The following is a 17,621-nucleotide window of genomic DNA, read 5'->3' on the forward strand; positions in this document are numbered from 1 at the left end:
TAGACTTAGTCCGCATTAAAGGTAACTGAAAACACGAAAATTTTGAAACAAATGTACTTAGAGCATGACGGTGATACCTGGACGGATACCTGATATAATATGAAAGCTGAAACACGTGCGCGTGCAAACGCAGTCTTAGTGAGGTGAGAGTAGGATGATCCGATGCGATGCATGCTTATAAAGCCCTCGTGATGACTGAAGAATATTTAACCGAGATATCAGTAGAGAAATTAAACAAATTAATCAAAGATAAAAGAAAGTAATGAAATGAACGAACGCTTGGTAATGAGGCGATTTTTCGTCCTCGGACAAGAATAGACTAGAAGCATCTGTGCAATCCCGATGTGGTAGGACACAGTCGCGAAGGAAAGACTAAGTTCAATTTGTTCAAAATCACGGTAAAATGGCATCGTAAAAGCAAAATGTCATCGCTTCAATTCAAGTGTAATTCGATGCATTAGCAACCACGAAATTAGTTTCAGATATTCAGAAACAATTGAACTGCTCAAATGTAGACACGTCAGTCAGTACCTTTCTTCTAAATTATTCTAGCGTTAAAGATGGCCAAAAAAAATTCCTTAAAATAACAAGTCAAACGAGCTACAGTGCATTGTTTCTCAATGACGTGACGGAAATAATGTAAATTCATGACACGAGCATTCATGATTATCGAGACTAATTTCATTCACGTTTCATTCCTGACAAATTCTTGATTGAAAATTACATAATCTTTAAATTCATTCAAAGACTCGAAATTCTATTGATTAGATGTTAGGAATAGCAAAGTTTTCGGGTTGATGGCTCCCATGGTACAACCTCTGCGGAGCATAAATCACGTTGCACGTGGTCAGAGTTAATTCACGAGGACCGACATGTGTACGCGCCCTTACATCAATGAGGCAACGCATAAATGGCAACATAGCAAGGACTTAGAGATTAGTCATGAAAATAACGATGTCTTTAAACCTAAACATTATCAACAACTAGAAGGTAATTGGTCCCTTTACTGAGCCTTGGTTGTGACTGAATCTGACAGCCACATCGTTACATCGCTTTAATTCATACTTAATTTATGATGTCTATAACTATATATCAACGATATGCAATTGGGTAGAAGTTACTTGACATCGTTTTTATATCTCTAGCTTTCAAGACGCCATTATTTAGAACGGGGTATTCGTCATAAAGATACAAGTCTACGGTCCATCCTTAATGGCGTTGAAATTGAAAATTTCTCGTTGAAGAGAGCACACAAAATGACACTTAGATCCTCTCTATTCTTGTAATAAATTGATAATAAAAAATGAAGAATATCTGTTCAAGTCGAAGAAATTTTGATGATAACAAGACCCAGACATTTGAAGAATATCAGAAATAATTTTAGACACTAGATCAAAATGAAACTTACCAGCCCGATTTTGATAATGGATTAACCAATAATATATACATGACACAATACGTTTGTCATGAATTCTTCGATGATCTTCATCCACAAAGCTTGGATTTAATGAAATCTGAGATATCTATGAACTCAAGCGCCAAGTCCTACAACAAAGACGCAACAGAAAGAAGCATGAACACAAACATCATAACATGAACACTGATAATTCTCTAATTCTCACAAGAAAATGGGCATACTAAATACAAAATTTCATAAGAAATTTACATCAAAAGTTAACTTTCATCGTTCAAAACAGAGGCAAGCACAGAAACATGATTAGATGCAATTATTCGAAGAGTTAAAATGATTCAACGAGTCTTCTATTACTATTAAAGTGGGTCGTCGAGCGGCGTGTTTCTGGCAGAGGCGTTGATTTATGATACAGTTCCCTAAATATTATTTAACACGTTGCTCAATTGATATTAGCTACTAGACGGCTTTTCTGCCATTGGTTAACTTATGGCTTAGTAGTTACCAAGTAGTATGGCTTAGTATTAACTCCACCATGCCCTACCAATTACTGGTTAGACAATGTCTTAACTAATGTCATTTTCTTCATCCCGGTAGTACCATTGAAGTAATTAATTTCTCGCACAAAATCATGTTATCTGTTCACATTTCACACAAGCTGGCAAATCTAAAAAATCTCTGCAAGTACACGTTTCGGTTCCCACTTTTACTCCCTGATAATATTAGAGCTAGATAAAAGGTTTATTGATTATTCAGTAGTACAATTCGGATGGAAATGTCTTGGGAATTTGAGCGTAGCTCACCTTTTCAGCATATGATTAACGAGCTCCACTTAATATAACATTTTATTCATCTTTTGATTTTTCATTGAACGTTGCATTTCAATAAACTGGTCACATACTCGAGCCAATTAACATTAATCTATTATTTGTGAATAATAAATGTATATTACCAATATAAAGGTAAAAAAACAATGATCTTGACAACCACGTAGAGTTCCTCCGCAATAGGTACTCGAAAACCTGTTCATTTTACTTACAAAAATGTAAGTATGTAATCTCAGCAACCGCATCTTATATTTAGCTGCATGCTAAAGACCGTTTATAAGAAAGATTAAGTCAATCGTTGGTTACTCAACGGAAAACATAAGTAATGACACAGCAAGTAAGTAACAATTGAAAAATAAAGCGCAGTCGCCATATCTCAAAGCTATTTAAATAGAACTGCAAGAGGTGCAATAACGCCGACGAGTTGAAAAGAAGTCCAGCAGAATGTGTGCGTTTTGTCTTGAAAATAAGAGCGAAGTACATTCTTACATGCAATCAATTATAAAGTAGGAATGGCATTCGTTTTCGTGACGAAAATGTACAAATAATGAGTTTACACGAAAGAAAGAGCTACTTAATATTAACAACTTCTTATTCAAACAACTTAGGACTCGAAATTGGCCGGTAAGAAAAATATACAACTTATTAGTTTAATTCATCTAAAAGGAAGATTTACTTGAAATCAACAACTAATTCGTCAAAAAACGTGATACAATGTCATTGATGGCCACACCTGGACCATGCTTGGTGCAGTCTCGATTATTTCCATACGCGTTAACAGTTAACTAATTCCAGGCACGGATTTATTTTGAGCACAATCACGACATAAGAAGACTACGTACTAACCTCGCCACAGACATGCACCATTACATTCGTCCACATGATGAATGTAAGAGGCACAATAAATGGTGAATTTACGAGGTTTCATCGCTGACTAGACACTTGCAATACTATATAACTCCAAAGACTACCAGCGTAATTCGTCGTATTTATTTTCCATACAGAACAAAATAAAATTACAAAATAACTGAACGCAAAATTAGACGTACAATGAAGACAAAGACGGAGCTTATTAGCCGTTAGTGCCGCCCGTGGACAGTACAATAACAAAAGTTGCATAGGGAAAAACAAACAACGATGTCAACTATAATAAATATCACGTTAAAAGTGGAACCTTTCGTAAGTTAACTAGCAACGAATATTCAGAACTGAAAAAATTGATAAAAAGAGATTGCTGCTGAAGTTACAATTTTAATGAGGTATGCCAAGAGCATTACATTTCAAATTTGATAGGAAATTTATACTTTGAAATTCGACTGAGTTGAAGTTAGTTACTTCAGTGGCCAGGGTATCTCTAACAAAATAATAAATGGCCAACTAACAAATATGAACATCAACCGTGAGTAACCATGTAAACATGAAAACAATTTGCAATAAGCACAAATTTTTGCAATAGTTTTCAACAGCTGCATTCGTAAGCTCCAGTTCAACTCACTAACTTGTTCTGGTAACAACCTTTGTATTCATACACAGAGATTTTGTTCCATTCATTGCATCAATGCACTAATATTGTGTCAGTAGGTTAGTGCAGTGATGCATATGCATGCCAGTCGTGCGGAAGACTGTGCGTTTAATGTGATTTACAACAAAACACCACGGCGGCACACTTCGGTGTTGCACTAGGGAATGTTGCGCTGCACTAACGTCGTGTTCTCGTTATATGTAGCCACTCTTCATCGGTGCACTCCTCGTTTGTGGTGAACTCGTGAAAGTTGCACCAAACCCTAACGGTGCACTCGTGAATGTTACGCTGCACTCTCGTGGTGCACTAGTGAATGTTGCACTACACTCTCGTGGTGCACTAGTGAATGTTGCAGCACACTCCCGTGGTGCACTTGTGATGAGGTGCCACGCAGGTGACGGTAGTTTGGTTCAGCAGTCCGACAGCTCAGATGTAGAACAGACGAACTTTAGACGTCGAGACCAGTAGGTCGTCATCGTAAAACTTGGTTTCGATAACCACGTTACCACTGCAACAAAATAATATATTCAGTCTTACTAAATTCAGACTTGACGAAGCCCTGTGAAAATGCAAACAATTACTTAGATAACTTTTAAAAATCTTGAACAAAAATACTAGAATTTCGTCCCATGAGCTGCATCGTTCCTGAATGTGGACACCAGAGTCGACTTTGAAGTTTATAAGACAGGAGAATCACGTGGAGCCCCAAAAAACTGCGACAAAAATAATCATACAGATTGAATACATCAAATAAATTGCGTGTTTAAATTGAAAGAATTAGTAAGATTTTATTGAGGTAAAAGTCATGCATCGGATTATCACATTCAATCCGAGATCAGCAGAAGACCTCGGTGCTCACATATCGTCTCTAATTGCTTGATCAAGTGAAACTTAACTTACCAGAAATTATCAAGTTCCAGGTCTATTAAAAAGGTCACTAAATCGTCGCTTACGGAGAAGATACCTTCCAAACAATCAAAACTTGATGATAATAAAATACTTAAAAAAAATTAAAAAAAAACACGTTTTCTTGAGGACTAAAAAGTAGAAAATAAATTATGGCTCGCCCCAAAAAACGTGGGTCGGGCTGTACGTTCACCATCAAATTTCCAAAATTCGTGTGTTGTGTGCTTTTTGCTTTGATCATAAATCTGCCCGACACACGTTTTTTGGGGCGAGCCATGATTTATTTTCTACTTTTTAGTCCACAAGAAAAACGCGTTTTTTTTAAAAGTTGTTTTCAAGACTTTTATTTTCTCCTTTTTAGTCCTACATAATATTCATTTTATTTCAGTTGGCCACGCAAATGCACGAAAGAAAATTCTTTTCGAAGTTCTGTAGAAAATTGTATTCGAGGGGATACATTGGTGCATGTAATTTCATTTCATTTCATGCACAAATTGAATAAATTCCACGCATTTCATTGAATAAATACGCCTGGAAACGTGCAACAAATTATTGATTATTGTATTGTCATCGGGAGCTGAGCTTCCCTAAAAGTTTCAGAGCGCTAGCTAGCGGGAATGTTGGTGAAATATCGATTGCAAGATTTGATCATCCAGACGGACACGAAAGCGAGCTAAGAAAAACGTGGTAATAAACCGAAGTTATCAGTTATCACAAAAGCTAACGCTTGTGCTAACAATCAAAATCTCGCACGTATTACAACACCCGTGCTAGTAAAAATTGAAAGATATCATGAACTAGAACGCCCGTGCCAGCATTCAATGTTATCATTAATTCTAACACCCGTGCTAACAATCAAAACTTGGCTCGATTTCTAACGTTGTCACAATTCTAACGTCCATAACTACAAAAAAATTTTTAGCATGAATTCTAACACTTGTTAGTGTTCGAATAATGATTATTCTAACAGTAGAATAAGTGTTCACCTGAGCTGGTCAGCGGGCATCATCTGGGACTCAGGCGCCGCCTCGATGAGGCTCTGCCAGGTGTTCGTGCTGTTCGGGATGACGCAACCGAAGTCGAAAAACCACTCCTCTAATATGGCGTCCTGCACGCCAAAAATAGACAAATTGATACCGCAAACAGGGCCATAAAATGAAAACTTGCTTATATACACGCGCCGGTCGATTTCTCGTCTATGATTGGTGGGTTTAGCTGAGAGTCTGAGACAGCCGTCAGTGATTGGCTGACGGAGTTACAAGCACTTAGCTTTGTTGATATTACCGCCCTAGAATCTCAAGTGAATATTTACGAGCGTACGCAAATTAGCGTATATTTCATTACAGTGCTGTGTTAATATATAATTATTATTTGTAGATTTGCCTGCGCCGACAACGTGCCAGAGAACTGTCGACGCTGCATAAGGCAACGCAGTAGCGCGAGTGTTGACCAATATTGATTCTCGACGCTGTTCTCTATAAATAAATGTACCAAGTCGAGATGTCAACCCAATCATATTATTAAATAACTTAAAAAAATATATATAGAACACAAATTTACCATATGTTATATTTTTAAAAGACTTGTTAATATGAGATTTAAGCGCTCAAGTTACCTTATAACTGAAATAAATAGTGAATTATAAGTTTATGTAGTGTCTACATTGATTTTGTCAATATTCGTGTGGATTGGAGAGGAGAATAATGATGGCAAGCCATCAAAGTGACCTAGAAAAGAAATTACTAGGGCAGTAGAGGTATTTTTTATGGGTAATAAATACGGAACAAACGGGGAATAAGGGGACTGAGAGGCACTAAAAAAGGCGACAAATTCGAGTCACGAACAGAGACCATCGATCGACTGAGCGGTCATGGAACAAGTGCTGAAATTAGAACAGTTATTATTTTAGTTATTAGCATAAGAAATAAGTAGCGGCGCTTATTTAATTAAAGATACGGTACATTTTCACGTGCTGACGCTCGTTTCGAGCGTTTGGATCAAAACTCAGGATTGCGAATAAAGGAAATTCAAGGCAATTTTGAAGCAATTAAGAGATCACAATCTAACGATCTTGTCACAACTCAACGACTCCATTACAGTTAAGTTCAGCAGCTTTGCTAGCTCAATACTTCTTGCTTGCTTCTTCGTTAAGTATTCAAGATATAAAATAATAAATTGCTTTACTGAATTTATCACGATGAAGGGGAAGGGAGCAAGGCCGCTGAAGTTCAATAAATGTTGGAAGCTCACGGCACAACCTGGCGACTAATCGATCCATCAAACTCAGTATAAATGGGTATACTGGAGGGGCATGGCGGGAGGGGCATGGCGGGAGGGGCATGGCGGGAGGGGCATGGCGGGAGGGGCATGGCGGGAGGGATATGGCGGGAGGGTCATGGCGGGAGGGGCATGGCGGGAGGGGCATGGCGAGAGGGGCATGGCTGGAGGGGCATGACGAGAGGGGCATGGCGGCAGGGAAGGGCCCAACAAGTAGCAGCAGAGGGGTAAGTAGCAGGGCGGCAAGTTACTCAGAAGCTCGCACGGTGACCGTGAGCACGGCTGCTCGGACTACGTATGCGCGCGATCAATGGCGACGAGCGGTCTCTGCAGCAGCGGCCGCTGACCCGCGCGTGGCATGCAGCACTGAGCACCAACTCGCTATCATATTATTGAACACCGTGGCGCGTGAGATTAGTGATCGTGACGTTAATACATCCCATTTCGGTGCGTTATGCCTCACGCAATATCAGAAGTCGTGACGTTAATACACTTCATTTCGGGTACCGTGGCGCGTGAGATTAGCGGTCTTGATGTTAATACATCACGCTTCGGGACATAACGCGTCACGCAACATTAGTGGTCGTGACGTTAATACATCTGATTTGAGGTCGTTATGCGTCACGAAACACTGTTAGTCGTGACGTTAATACATCACACTTCAGTAGTACATATTGCAGCATAAAGCCATTATAGTCTAGGTTTAATCAATATATTCTGAGAATAGTGAAAATCTACATAAACAAGAGGGCCTCACACAATGAAAACTTTGAATGGATAATCACATTAGCTTGTCTAGACTCAATTAGGTCATAAATGCTGACGAATTTGAGTGATTCGAACTTTTTAATCAATAGGAGATAAGTTCAGTTTATGGTACGAAGATTGCAACACCAAAATAGAGGTTACAAGGATACCTATAATTCAAATCATCCAGTAACTTACCTTGTAATACACTCGCTGTTCAAGTCTGAATTTATCCATGGGCACAACACTAGAGAAGGAAATCTCACGGGACACAGCTCTGGACTGTAGAATTTTGCGCGGGACTCGAGCTTCATGCTCCATGTCAGGCGCAGTGCTGAAATGTTGGCATACTCGTATATGCACCAATATGTGCCTCTTTGTCAGAATACTATATAATACATAAATAGGCATCATATATAACAGACAAAATTTTGTGTTTATCAGTATAAAAATAAATTATAAATTTTATATAATAGACACAGTATCGCGTACAGGAAGTCAATTAAGATAGGCTAGTTATTTGAATAAAAGCTTACACCTGAAGCATCATCTACACCAGCAATGACAAACCATCGCTCAAATTGATGTGATCAGGACCGGAATAATTAGTTCTTGCATAAGCCTAACAAATAAAACATTCAGGGTTATAAATCAGTAATGCTGCAAGCAGTACCACAACTTTTTAGGTGAAAAAGAAATTTAGAAGAGGAATAGAAATAGTTTACTGATTATGATGAACACTATAACTACCCTGAGCAAATAAAGTATGATAATGAATAATAAAATCAAGCCAGAAGCAAATTACTACACCTAGAAATTCAATATTTTTAAAAATATAGCATAAATGACTCATTTGCAGAAAATGCTTACTAATCATCAGTTCCTTGCCACAATATGCGTCCTGTGTCAGCATCCCGCAAGTTCATCCAGTTGCTGAGGAAATGTTCAAGTAGTTACTGGGCAATGATTGTGTAATAATCCTTAGCTTCAATAAATACCTAATGCACAGTTGCGAACATAGAGACAGTAAAGTTAATGAGGGGGAAACCTTATATGAATTTGATTCATGAGAAAAATTTGGTGAAATGAATAAATAATTATAACTTATAGTTTCTATCCCCAAATGACACCATTATCATAAGCAGCAAAAATCTGAAGATAATTTTGCACGTAGAGTAAATGTGTATGTGAATTTATATAAGTGTATTTGATATACCGTAGTACATAAAAAACGTTCTCAATTCTGGTATAACAGATTACTATTCATAGATTTTATGGCTTCCTCAGCTTTTTGGAAGTAAAAAAGAAATTGCACTCACATTTGGAAACCTTCTAAGATGTCTTCTGATCGCGAAGGCATGTTAAACAAGGTTCAATACACTTGTGGCACCTGGAAAATTAAATTTTAATTAGGCCCAAAATAATGACTTTCTAGTAATATAGCATTAATAATGAATAAACTTTTTTTGCCTACCCAAGAAGTAGCAACATGAACATCTTTCTTCACCTAAGATTTATTTAAACACATAATGTATTTTTCAAGTTTTGTGCAAAGAAAACGTGAAGTTAAAATGTCTCTGTTATGATAATACCTAACTACAAGATTGTGAATAAAACATTTTAGGTGAAGACATTCAGGGAGTAGAGAAGTAATCAAATATCAAAATGTTTTTAATAACACTTCAATATCAAATTTTATTTCTTTGGAAGATCTTGTCAACATATTTACTTTGCAAATACCATCAAATAGGGTAATAAGGGATGAGCAGGTTAAATTGGCACAGTCCTCTGTCACAGCGTAAAAATTTTATAGGATCAAAACTAATTGAAATATTGCAAAACTAAAAACATTTTTCCGATCTATGAAGCATAAAGGAAGTTAAGAAATTGTACATTTACTAGCTCTAGATAATCCCTGAAAAAAAAAACTGAAAAGTGATATTTTGAAAATGTACTTCTGTTAAGGTTTAGTTAAAGTAAAAAATATATTTGCCATATTAAGAAATTTTGCTCAAAAATGTTTCAGACAGGTGTGGGCTTTAACTTCATTGATGGAATTTTTGTACCTCAATCCAAAACCAAATGGCTGCCATTTCCACACAACAGGGTAATATGGGACATCCCCCCCTCCCTGATGTCATCTGGGATACCCCTAAAACACATTTAAGGTAGAATCTTGGTTAGCTAAGGCTCCAGTTAATGATAAAAATGTTAATAACAACAAATTTTTATTATATTTACCTTGCACAGCAAAAAAACACACTCAACAATTTATTACTGCATCATTGGTCATCACAAAATTGTTCATAGATTGTCAATTTTGTCATAGTAGATTAAATTGCTAATACCTTTAAAATGGGCCCAAATTCATTTACCAAATGTTTCATGGTAAGAAGTTATAAATGAAAAACGGTCAAAATCACCCCTTACTACCTCGTTTGACACTACAATGTGCATTTGAATTGAAATTCCTAGCCAATGCACAAAGATGGGCACAGACATATGCCCATTACTTTTGATATGACCAATGCAAGATGATCAGCACAGACATTCCTGCATGACAATTGCTGTGGCTGACGGATACTAGCACTCAAAACGAGTGGGAGGTACAGGCAGCAACAACTAAATACTGCTGACAACATTTTAAGCCCAAAAATAATATAATGGTAGGTAACATATTTGCCATGGACTGCACACTGGCTGTCATTGTTTCAAGATACTTTTGCATAGCATGGTACTGAATAGCAGAAGCTCCATATTTCCAAAAATTATAGGTTTGAGAAATGGGAACTTTAATATTTTTATCTAATCAAATTAATGACTTCAAAGCCAATCTGGAACATTAGGCAAAATTTCCTTAAAATTACTGGGAACTAGGATGATCAATTGTGTGTTGGGGAATTTTCAAGAATTGTAGATGGAAATATGCCAATCTTCTCATTTTTAATTAAATACCTAAATCATTAAGGGCCATAGGAATGGCCCAAATGGCTGAAATTTGAAAATTCACAGATTTTTTCCAGTTTTGTCTGATTCACAGGTGGCTTCTGGCCAATTTTCCTGCTTAGGATAATTCATACCTACCAAAATTTTGCATACAATATTAAAGCACAAATATTTCAGAAAATAATAGGATTTTCCAATCCTGCCTGAGTAGGATTGATATACTAGTGCAACTTCTTTAGACAAATATTGCTATTTTACAATTATTAGAGTAAACCAATCACAAATCCAAATGATTTAAATTTTCAATGATTATACAAATAGATTTGCTTCAATTTGATCTTGTTAATTTTGCCCCAGAAGTAGCCACTGTGCAAAAAGTGGGTGAATATCACATGATCTTTGGCGATGCATCAGCAGCAAAGTTTATGCTTTCAGAAGTTATTGCTGACACATTTGGATTGAAATTATTGCATTCTAGATACTTGCTAGTCTTTTATTTAGAAAATAGTTGAAAATCTGATGGACCCGCAAGTGGCAGATGCAGTGAATAACGAGAATAATAATTCTAGAACTAAACAATGGTTGCTAGGACGTAGGGGCCCCCGATCTCTGCCGTGTCTATGTCGTGGGGGTATCCTGACCTGCGCGTCGGCCGGATGCCCGGCATACTCACGGGCCAGGCCAAACGGCAGAGGCCCCCCCGCCCAGATCGCTACCAGACGGAGGCTCCTTTCTTCATTTTTTCGACCAAGGGTCGGGGAACCTCGGCCTCCCCTTCTCCCTACCCACCTCTTTGGCCGCCTATCTTTCCTGAGGCACACTATGCTCTTCTCTCTTCTCACCTTTTCTTCCTATTCATCCTTCTCCTCCTGACCCAGGGTATCCATCCCAACCCTGGCCCGCACCCCTGCTCAGTCTGCTCCCGCCTGGTTACAAAGCGATGTTACTCGTTCGTGTGCTCCACGTGGAACGCCTGGTACCACAAGCGGTGCTCCAGCCTTTTCTCCATCCACCTATACTCCGCAGACTGGATCTACCCTACGTGCAGATGGTCTGACCCCATCCCAGCCAGACCTCCTTCCCCCCGGCCTCCCCCCTTGCTGGCATCCTGCCACCTTTGCGTCCTCCAGCAACTGCAACAGGATTCAATTGAGTGCAGTTGAACTGGCCACTTACCTCGCCAAGAATGACATGGTGGTTGCTTGTCTCCAAGAGACCAAGCTATCAGCAGCATCCCAACCGCATCCTTCCCGGATACGCGCTGGAGCGCAATGACCCCCCCAGAGGTCACGGCCGCGGTCTCCTCATCCTGATCTGCCATGATGTCCCCTACACTGGACAAGACATCTCTCCCCTCCTACGTGGCAACACCATGGAGGCTATGGCAATCTCCACTCCTCTCAACGGCTCACCTCTCTGTATCATCAATGTATACATCCCACCAGCCTCCTCCTGCCCCACGGTATACTCCCCGGAGCTCGCGGACATTATCTCCATCCCGGATGACTGCCTGATAGTGGGTGATTTTAACGCCCATCCCTCCTGGTTCTCCCACACGGAAGACCAGAGAGCCGCAGCGCGAGGAACCGTAGTCGACGACCTTGTCACTGGTTCCTCCCTCACCTACCTCAATGAGAACTCCCAAACCCACCTCCCCTCCCATGGCCCGTCCTCCTCTCTGGACCTCGCCATCATCAGCGGTCACCTACTCCTCAGCACCTCCTGGGCTCCGCAAGTTGCCCTCAACTCGGACCATCCATCTCCCTTCCTCTGCTGATTCCCCACCCCCCAGGCTGCCTGCTCCTATGTCAACTTCAAAAAAGCTGACTGGCCCACCTACACGGCAGCCATTGAAGACGGCAGAGTCAACCTTAAGGGAAGTCCTGACAACCGCTGCCAGACAGCATATCCCTGCCGGATTCAGGAAGGACTTCTCCCCAGCAGGTAACCCTAGCACCCGGTTGCTCATGGAGCAAGGGGATGACATTAGGGCAAGTAACCCAGCCGACCCACGGCTCCCAGATCTCAACCTGGAAATAGGCCTCTCTATACAGACACATCTTGCGTTGCACAGCAGATGTACCAACCAATCCAAACATTGGAATCTCCTCCGCTCCCTAGCTGGAAAGAGGAACCGCCCTCCCCCCAATCAGCCAATCCAATTTGGTCAGATTTCCCTCTCCTCCCAACGCAAGATCTCCGCCTTCTGCAAGCTTTTCACTTCGGTCGCTCCTCACTCTCAGAGCCCCTCCACCCGCCGCCTCATTTGTTGAATACGAGCCCAACATCCCCTCGACAGGGACTTAGCCCCTTTTACCCAACATGGTGAAGCTTGCCATCTCAGCTGCCAACAACTCTTTCGCTAGGGGTCCTGACGGCCTCACGGTTCTTCGTCTAAAGCACCTCGGCCCGTATGGCCTCCAGTTCCTCACCCATATTTTCAACATCTCTGTCTCCACAGCCTCAATTCCATCCATTTGGAAAAATTCTATAATTATTCCAATTCTTAAACTGGGCAAACCCAGATACCAGGGCTCCTCATACAACCTATCTCCCTCCTTTGCCCGGCTGCCAAGATTCTTGAGCGCCTGGTTCTCCCATACATCTTGAGATCTCTCACCACCAACCCTTCGCAACATGGTTTTAAGGCGGGACATTCCACTGTCACTGCCCTCCTCCTGCTCGCGCACCAGATCGCGATGGGTTTCAACTCCCGGCACCCTCCAGCCCGCACAATCGCTGCTGCCATCAACCTCTCAAAGGCCTTCAACAGCGTCAAATACCCTCTCCTTTTGAGCATGATCGTGGCCTCGGACCTACATCATAACCTGGTCCGTTGGCTGTGCTGCTACCTTAGAGGCAGGCTGGCATCCTGCCTCTATCTCAGAACGCAATCACCTTTCAGGGCTGTTCACTTTGGAGTGCCCCATGGTTCGGTCATCTTGCCGGCCTTCTTTAACCACTTCATCTCCGACATCCCAGTTCCAACCCCCAACATTGCCTCATATGCGAACGATCTTACCATCTTTGTGTCGTCCCCGAGGCTCAACGCTGCTGAAGCTGAGCTTGCTGTGTTCCTTCAGAGCGTCTCAGATTGGTCGGCGGCCAAGAAACTGGGTGTGGCTCCTGGTAAATCTTCAGTCACACTCTTCACGCCAGACACCCACCAATCTCGATCCCACCCTGCTACAACTATCTGCAACAGCGTCATCCCCCTGGATAAAACCCCTAAAATCCTGGGCGTCACCTGGGATACGCACTTCACATTCTCCCCTCATGCAAGAGCCATCGCCACGAAAGCGACAGTTTCTCTTTGCATCCTAAAAGCCCTAGCTGGTACTAACTGGGGCTTCTCCAAGGGACATTATTGCCACCTACCGAGCCATCACGCACCCAATCCTGAACTACGCAGCCCCCATCTGATACCCTGTTGCCTCACGCACAGCAGTTGCCAGCCTGCAGATAACTCAAAACACTGCATTGAGACTAGCCACTGGCTGCCTCAAAATGGCCCCGATCTCCCACCTTCACCAGGAGACTGGCATCCTCCCATTAGCCACGCATCTGGACCTGGCTTGTGCCCAGTTCCTTGCCAGCCCCCTCCAGCCCTACCATACCTCATTCTGTATCGTTTCTGCCCCCCCCCCCTGAGTGACTGCCCCATGAAAGCCTCCATCCAGTTAAGGTTCGGTCACCTGGTCACACCTTTCTTGGATAATGGCATGATGCCTGTGGGTGCCTACAGAGAGACCAAGCAGGCCCTCCGCAGGGAGATTGCCGTCCTCACACCGCACTATAGGCAGTTGTTATGCGTAGATTCTGGTGCCGGCCCCCTGCCCGCCACCAGAGCCTCCCCCTGGCAAGCATGATGGTTGCAACAAACAACAACAGAACGTAGGGTTCACAATACTGTAGCTTTGTTGATATGAGCACAGTGCCATCTCTTGGAGGTCCGGGTGGCAGAATCGTGTTGAGCCTCGCTCTACTTTGCTGCTCTTTCAATAGATGGCACCATGAGTCATGGCTGCCAGATAGCTGCCAAGTTATATATGTTGAGTTGCAAGTGTTGGGGTAAGGGATAAAATAGTAAGGGATACACACAAAGTAAGGGATATACTATCAAACTTGTTTGAAGCATTTTCTAATTAAAATTGCCAGGCAATGAATCTTGAAAATACTGGTGATGCCTTGAGCTATAAATCCATATATTGGCAACACTGCTTGCACCCTCCTCCTCACCCTGGACATACCACTACCAGCATTATCATACATAATAAATTGGTTTAAGTCTTGAGTAATTGAGGAAATTAAAAATGAACTGATTCTAAACAAGCTCTGGTTTGCCACTATGCCCTGGAAAAGTAGCAGTAGGAGGGACACAACAGCATTATCAAATACCATCTGGAATATCAGGCTGATTAACCAGGGCGCAGAGGGTGGATGCAGCATTGCCAGTATATGGGTTTTTAAGCCCTAAGCGTCGCCGGGTAACTTTAAGATGCATTGCCGGGTAATTTTTAATGAAAAGCCATTTATGCTGAGTAATGAAAAACTATTTACAAGCCACAAACTTATTTATGAGGTTGCATGCACGTGTTACCCCAAATAACTAATTTTTCCCTAATAACAGTCCGATTGTACAGCAAGTGTCAACTGAACATGTGATAATGCAGTCTGACCACTCTAATGTGACCGCAACTATGTAATTGTAAGCTTGATGTTTACATTTTTTTGGCAGGAACTCATTGCAATTGATTTCCGGACAAGCTTCACTGCATCCTGATCCATCCAACATATCGGAAACCTTACTTTTTTTTAAATAGTTGGCTGAAGACTGACAAATATATTAAATGCAAGAAATTCAATCTAAATGTGTCGGCAAGATCTTCTGAAGGCGTAAATTTTGCTACTGAAGCGTTGCCAAAGATCTTGCAATATTCATCCACTCTCTGCTCAGTGGACAGTGCGCTGATATTTCCAGAAATTGCAAGTAAAATGGGATAATTTTTTACAGATTTTGCAGGTGGAAACAGGCCTTATGTCATTTCTCTTCCTTTGCCTGATGAAATTAGGAAAGGGGCCAAAAGGCCCTGGCCCACTGTGGACAAAGTGTCAGAATATTCAAATATCTTTGGTGACTAATTATCAGCTAATTATGTGCCTTCAGAAGATATTGGCGACAAATTTACCTAAAAATGATTAGTAACAAATTTATAAATTCACTTTTGCCGACTCTGCTTCCAGAGAGTAGAGACTCCTCTCAGCTGACCAGCACTCACCAGCTCCAGCTGAGTATATATGTATTCTTCTATATTGAATGAAAAGGTTTTGTTTAACAATATGAATTTAGTCAGTTGGATGAATGAACGGAGTCAAGCAGTATTCAAATAAATGTAGATGAATCAACTTGAACAGTGGTGCTTATACCTAGCATCAGTGTGTAAATTTCACTGCTCGTATTATAGTTTTATTTGCATCATCGCATGTACCTTCCATTGTACCTACGGACCCATAAATCTTTGTCATGTCTGAATTTCTTTGTTATAAAATAGAATTGGCCTAATTCTATTTTGAATTTCTATTTTTAAAAATGTAATTCCCAATTAAATTGGGTAGAAATATCTTACTGAGCAGTCTGAGCTCATTTATCATGGCAGTTTTCCCAGCGCGCCGTAACCCATGCAATTATCAATCCCGATCATAGTAGACTGTTGTTTCACTAGTTAGGCCTACTGGGTCATGTTGACAAAAAAGACCTAATTATGGCATATTATTATTTATTTTTTGGCCACAAACTTTAGTGGCTAATCATGCTCTGGCGACAGATCTCCAATGACAATGGCGACATTTTGAGCTTGAAAGGGCGATCTTCGCGACACAAATGACACCTTGTCCACAGTGGGCCCTGGCCAATGAGTGGCCATGGGAAGTTGGGAACACTGGATTTACTCATTACTGGAACTGTTCAACTGGAACAGTAGAAATCGGCCAAATTTATGGGCATTTTTGTCCGAGTTGTAGAATAAAGAAACAAAAAAATGATTAAAGAAAATTAAGGATAAGATAAAACAAAATTTTAACTTTGAACTGGTATACCTAGTTCATGGCCCAGTGGTTAAAGTTCAGAGTACCAAGATTGGCTCAGATAGAGGCGCGGGTTCGATCCCAGCTCTGTCCGCCAGTTTCTGGTCAGAATCGGCAAGGAGGCCGGGCGGTTAAGCACAGCAGAATTGGAGCAGCAAGTGGCGAGTTCGAGACCGCAAAATGCTGTGAATGTTCTGCGATGTTAAGAATCGCCAACAGGCCTATGGCGGATGGCCTAATAAACGCTGAAACCGCTATTATTATTATTATTATGACTTCATGTCATATTCATAAACTACCGGCCTAGGTATAATATTGATCATGAACTTCATGATGATCAATCTCCATGGCTCTAAGTCAACACATTCAAGCCTCAAACTCAACTGAGTCAACTGAACTCAAGTGTCAAGTCTCACCGACTCGGCGACTCCGACTCCGACTGATGCTTGTCACTTGAAAATCATAAATGAAACTCATACATTACCGTTACGCTTATATTATAATTTATGATCATACAATTACACTGTAAAGTGTGAACTGGATCTTGTACTCACCAACAATTGATCTTATCAACGGGAAAACTACACGTTTGTATTTGTAGGACAAAGTTATTGAAATTACCGGCAAGATTAACCTTGAAATTTGAAGCTCAGTCTTGCTGCACAACTCATGCCGCTGCCAGCTGATGAACTAATTTGGGGGAATCAATGCTGCGTTCAGAGTTCATTTATATTTGTCTTTGATTGAAATTTACCCTAAATCCCAACAATTGATACCTGAGAAGTCGATATAACCTTCAAATTCTTTCCTCTTTGCTAATTTTCTTTACCTTATTATTTGAGTTGTAATATGAATGTTTTGATTGATTACATTCGTGTATTTTCAATCAATCATTCATAAA

At 40.9% G+C, this 17,621-nt stretch overlaps 1 protein-coding gene across 1 annotated transcript; it reads right to left on the reverse strand.

Moving 5' to 3' along the window:
- Positions 1 to 39: 39 nt before the first annotated feature.
- On the reverse strand, positions 40 to 17,457 carry LOC108674312 (retinal rod rhodopsin-sensitive cGMP 3',5'-cyclic phosphodiesterase subunit delta). Its single transcript, XM_018162249.2, has 6 exons — positions 17,275 to 17,457; positions 9,010 to 9,080; positions 8,561 to 8,623; positions 7,889 to 8,024; positions 5,653 to 5,774; positions 40 to 4,268 (listed from the first exon to the last, which is right to left on the reverse strand). Exons 2-6 carry the CDS (start codon positions 9,048 to 9,050, stop codon positions 4,187 to 4,189), a joined length of 444 nt encoding a protein of 147 aa, XP_018017738.1. The 5' UTR covers positions 9,051 to 9,080; positions 17,275 to 17,457; the 3' UTR covers positions 40 to 4,186.
- Positions 17,458 to 17,621: the final 164 nt, after the last annotated feature.

The sequence above is a fragment of the Hyalella azteca genome, unplaced genomic scaffold (genome assembly GCF_000764305.2).
Source record: "Hyalella azteca isolate HAZT.00-mixed unplaced genomic scaffold, Hazt_2.0.2 contig3122, whole genome shotgun sequence".
Lineage (NCBI taxonomy): Eukaryota > Metazoa > Arthropoda > Malacostraca > Amphipoda > Hyalellidae > Hyalella > Hyalella azteca.

Bases quoted from the DNA above. Each gene is read 5' to 3' on its own strand.
- LOC108674312 (XM_018162249.2), bottom strand. From the start codon at position 9,050: ATGCCTTCGCGATCAGAAGACATCTTAGAAGGTTTCCAAAT. The intron at 8,624-9,009 runs GTGAGTGCAATT...ACATTTCCTCAG, and splicing joins ATCTTAGAAGGTTTCCAAAT to CAACTGGATGAACTTGCGGG. The intron at 4,269-5,652 runs GTGAACACTTAT...ATTTTGTTGCAG, and splicing joins ATGCCCGCTGACCAGCTCAG to TGGTAACGTGGTTATCGAAA.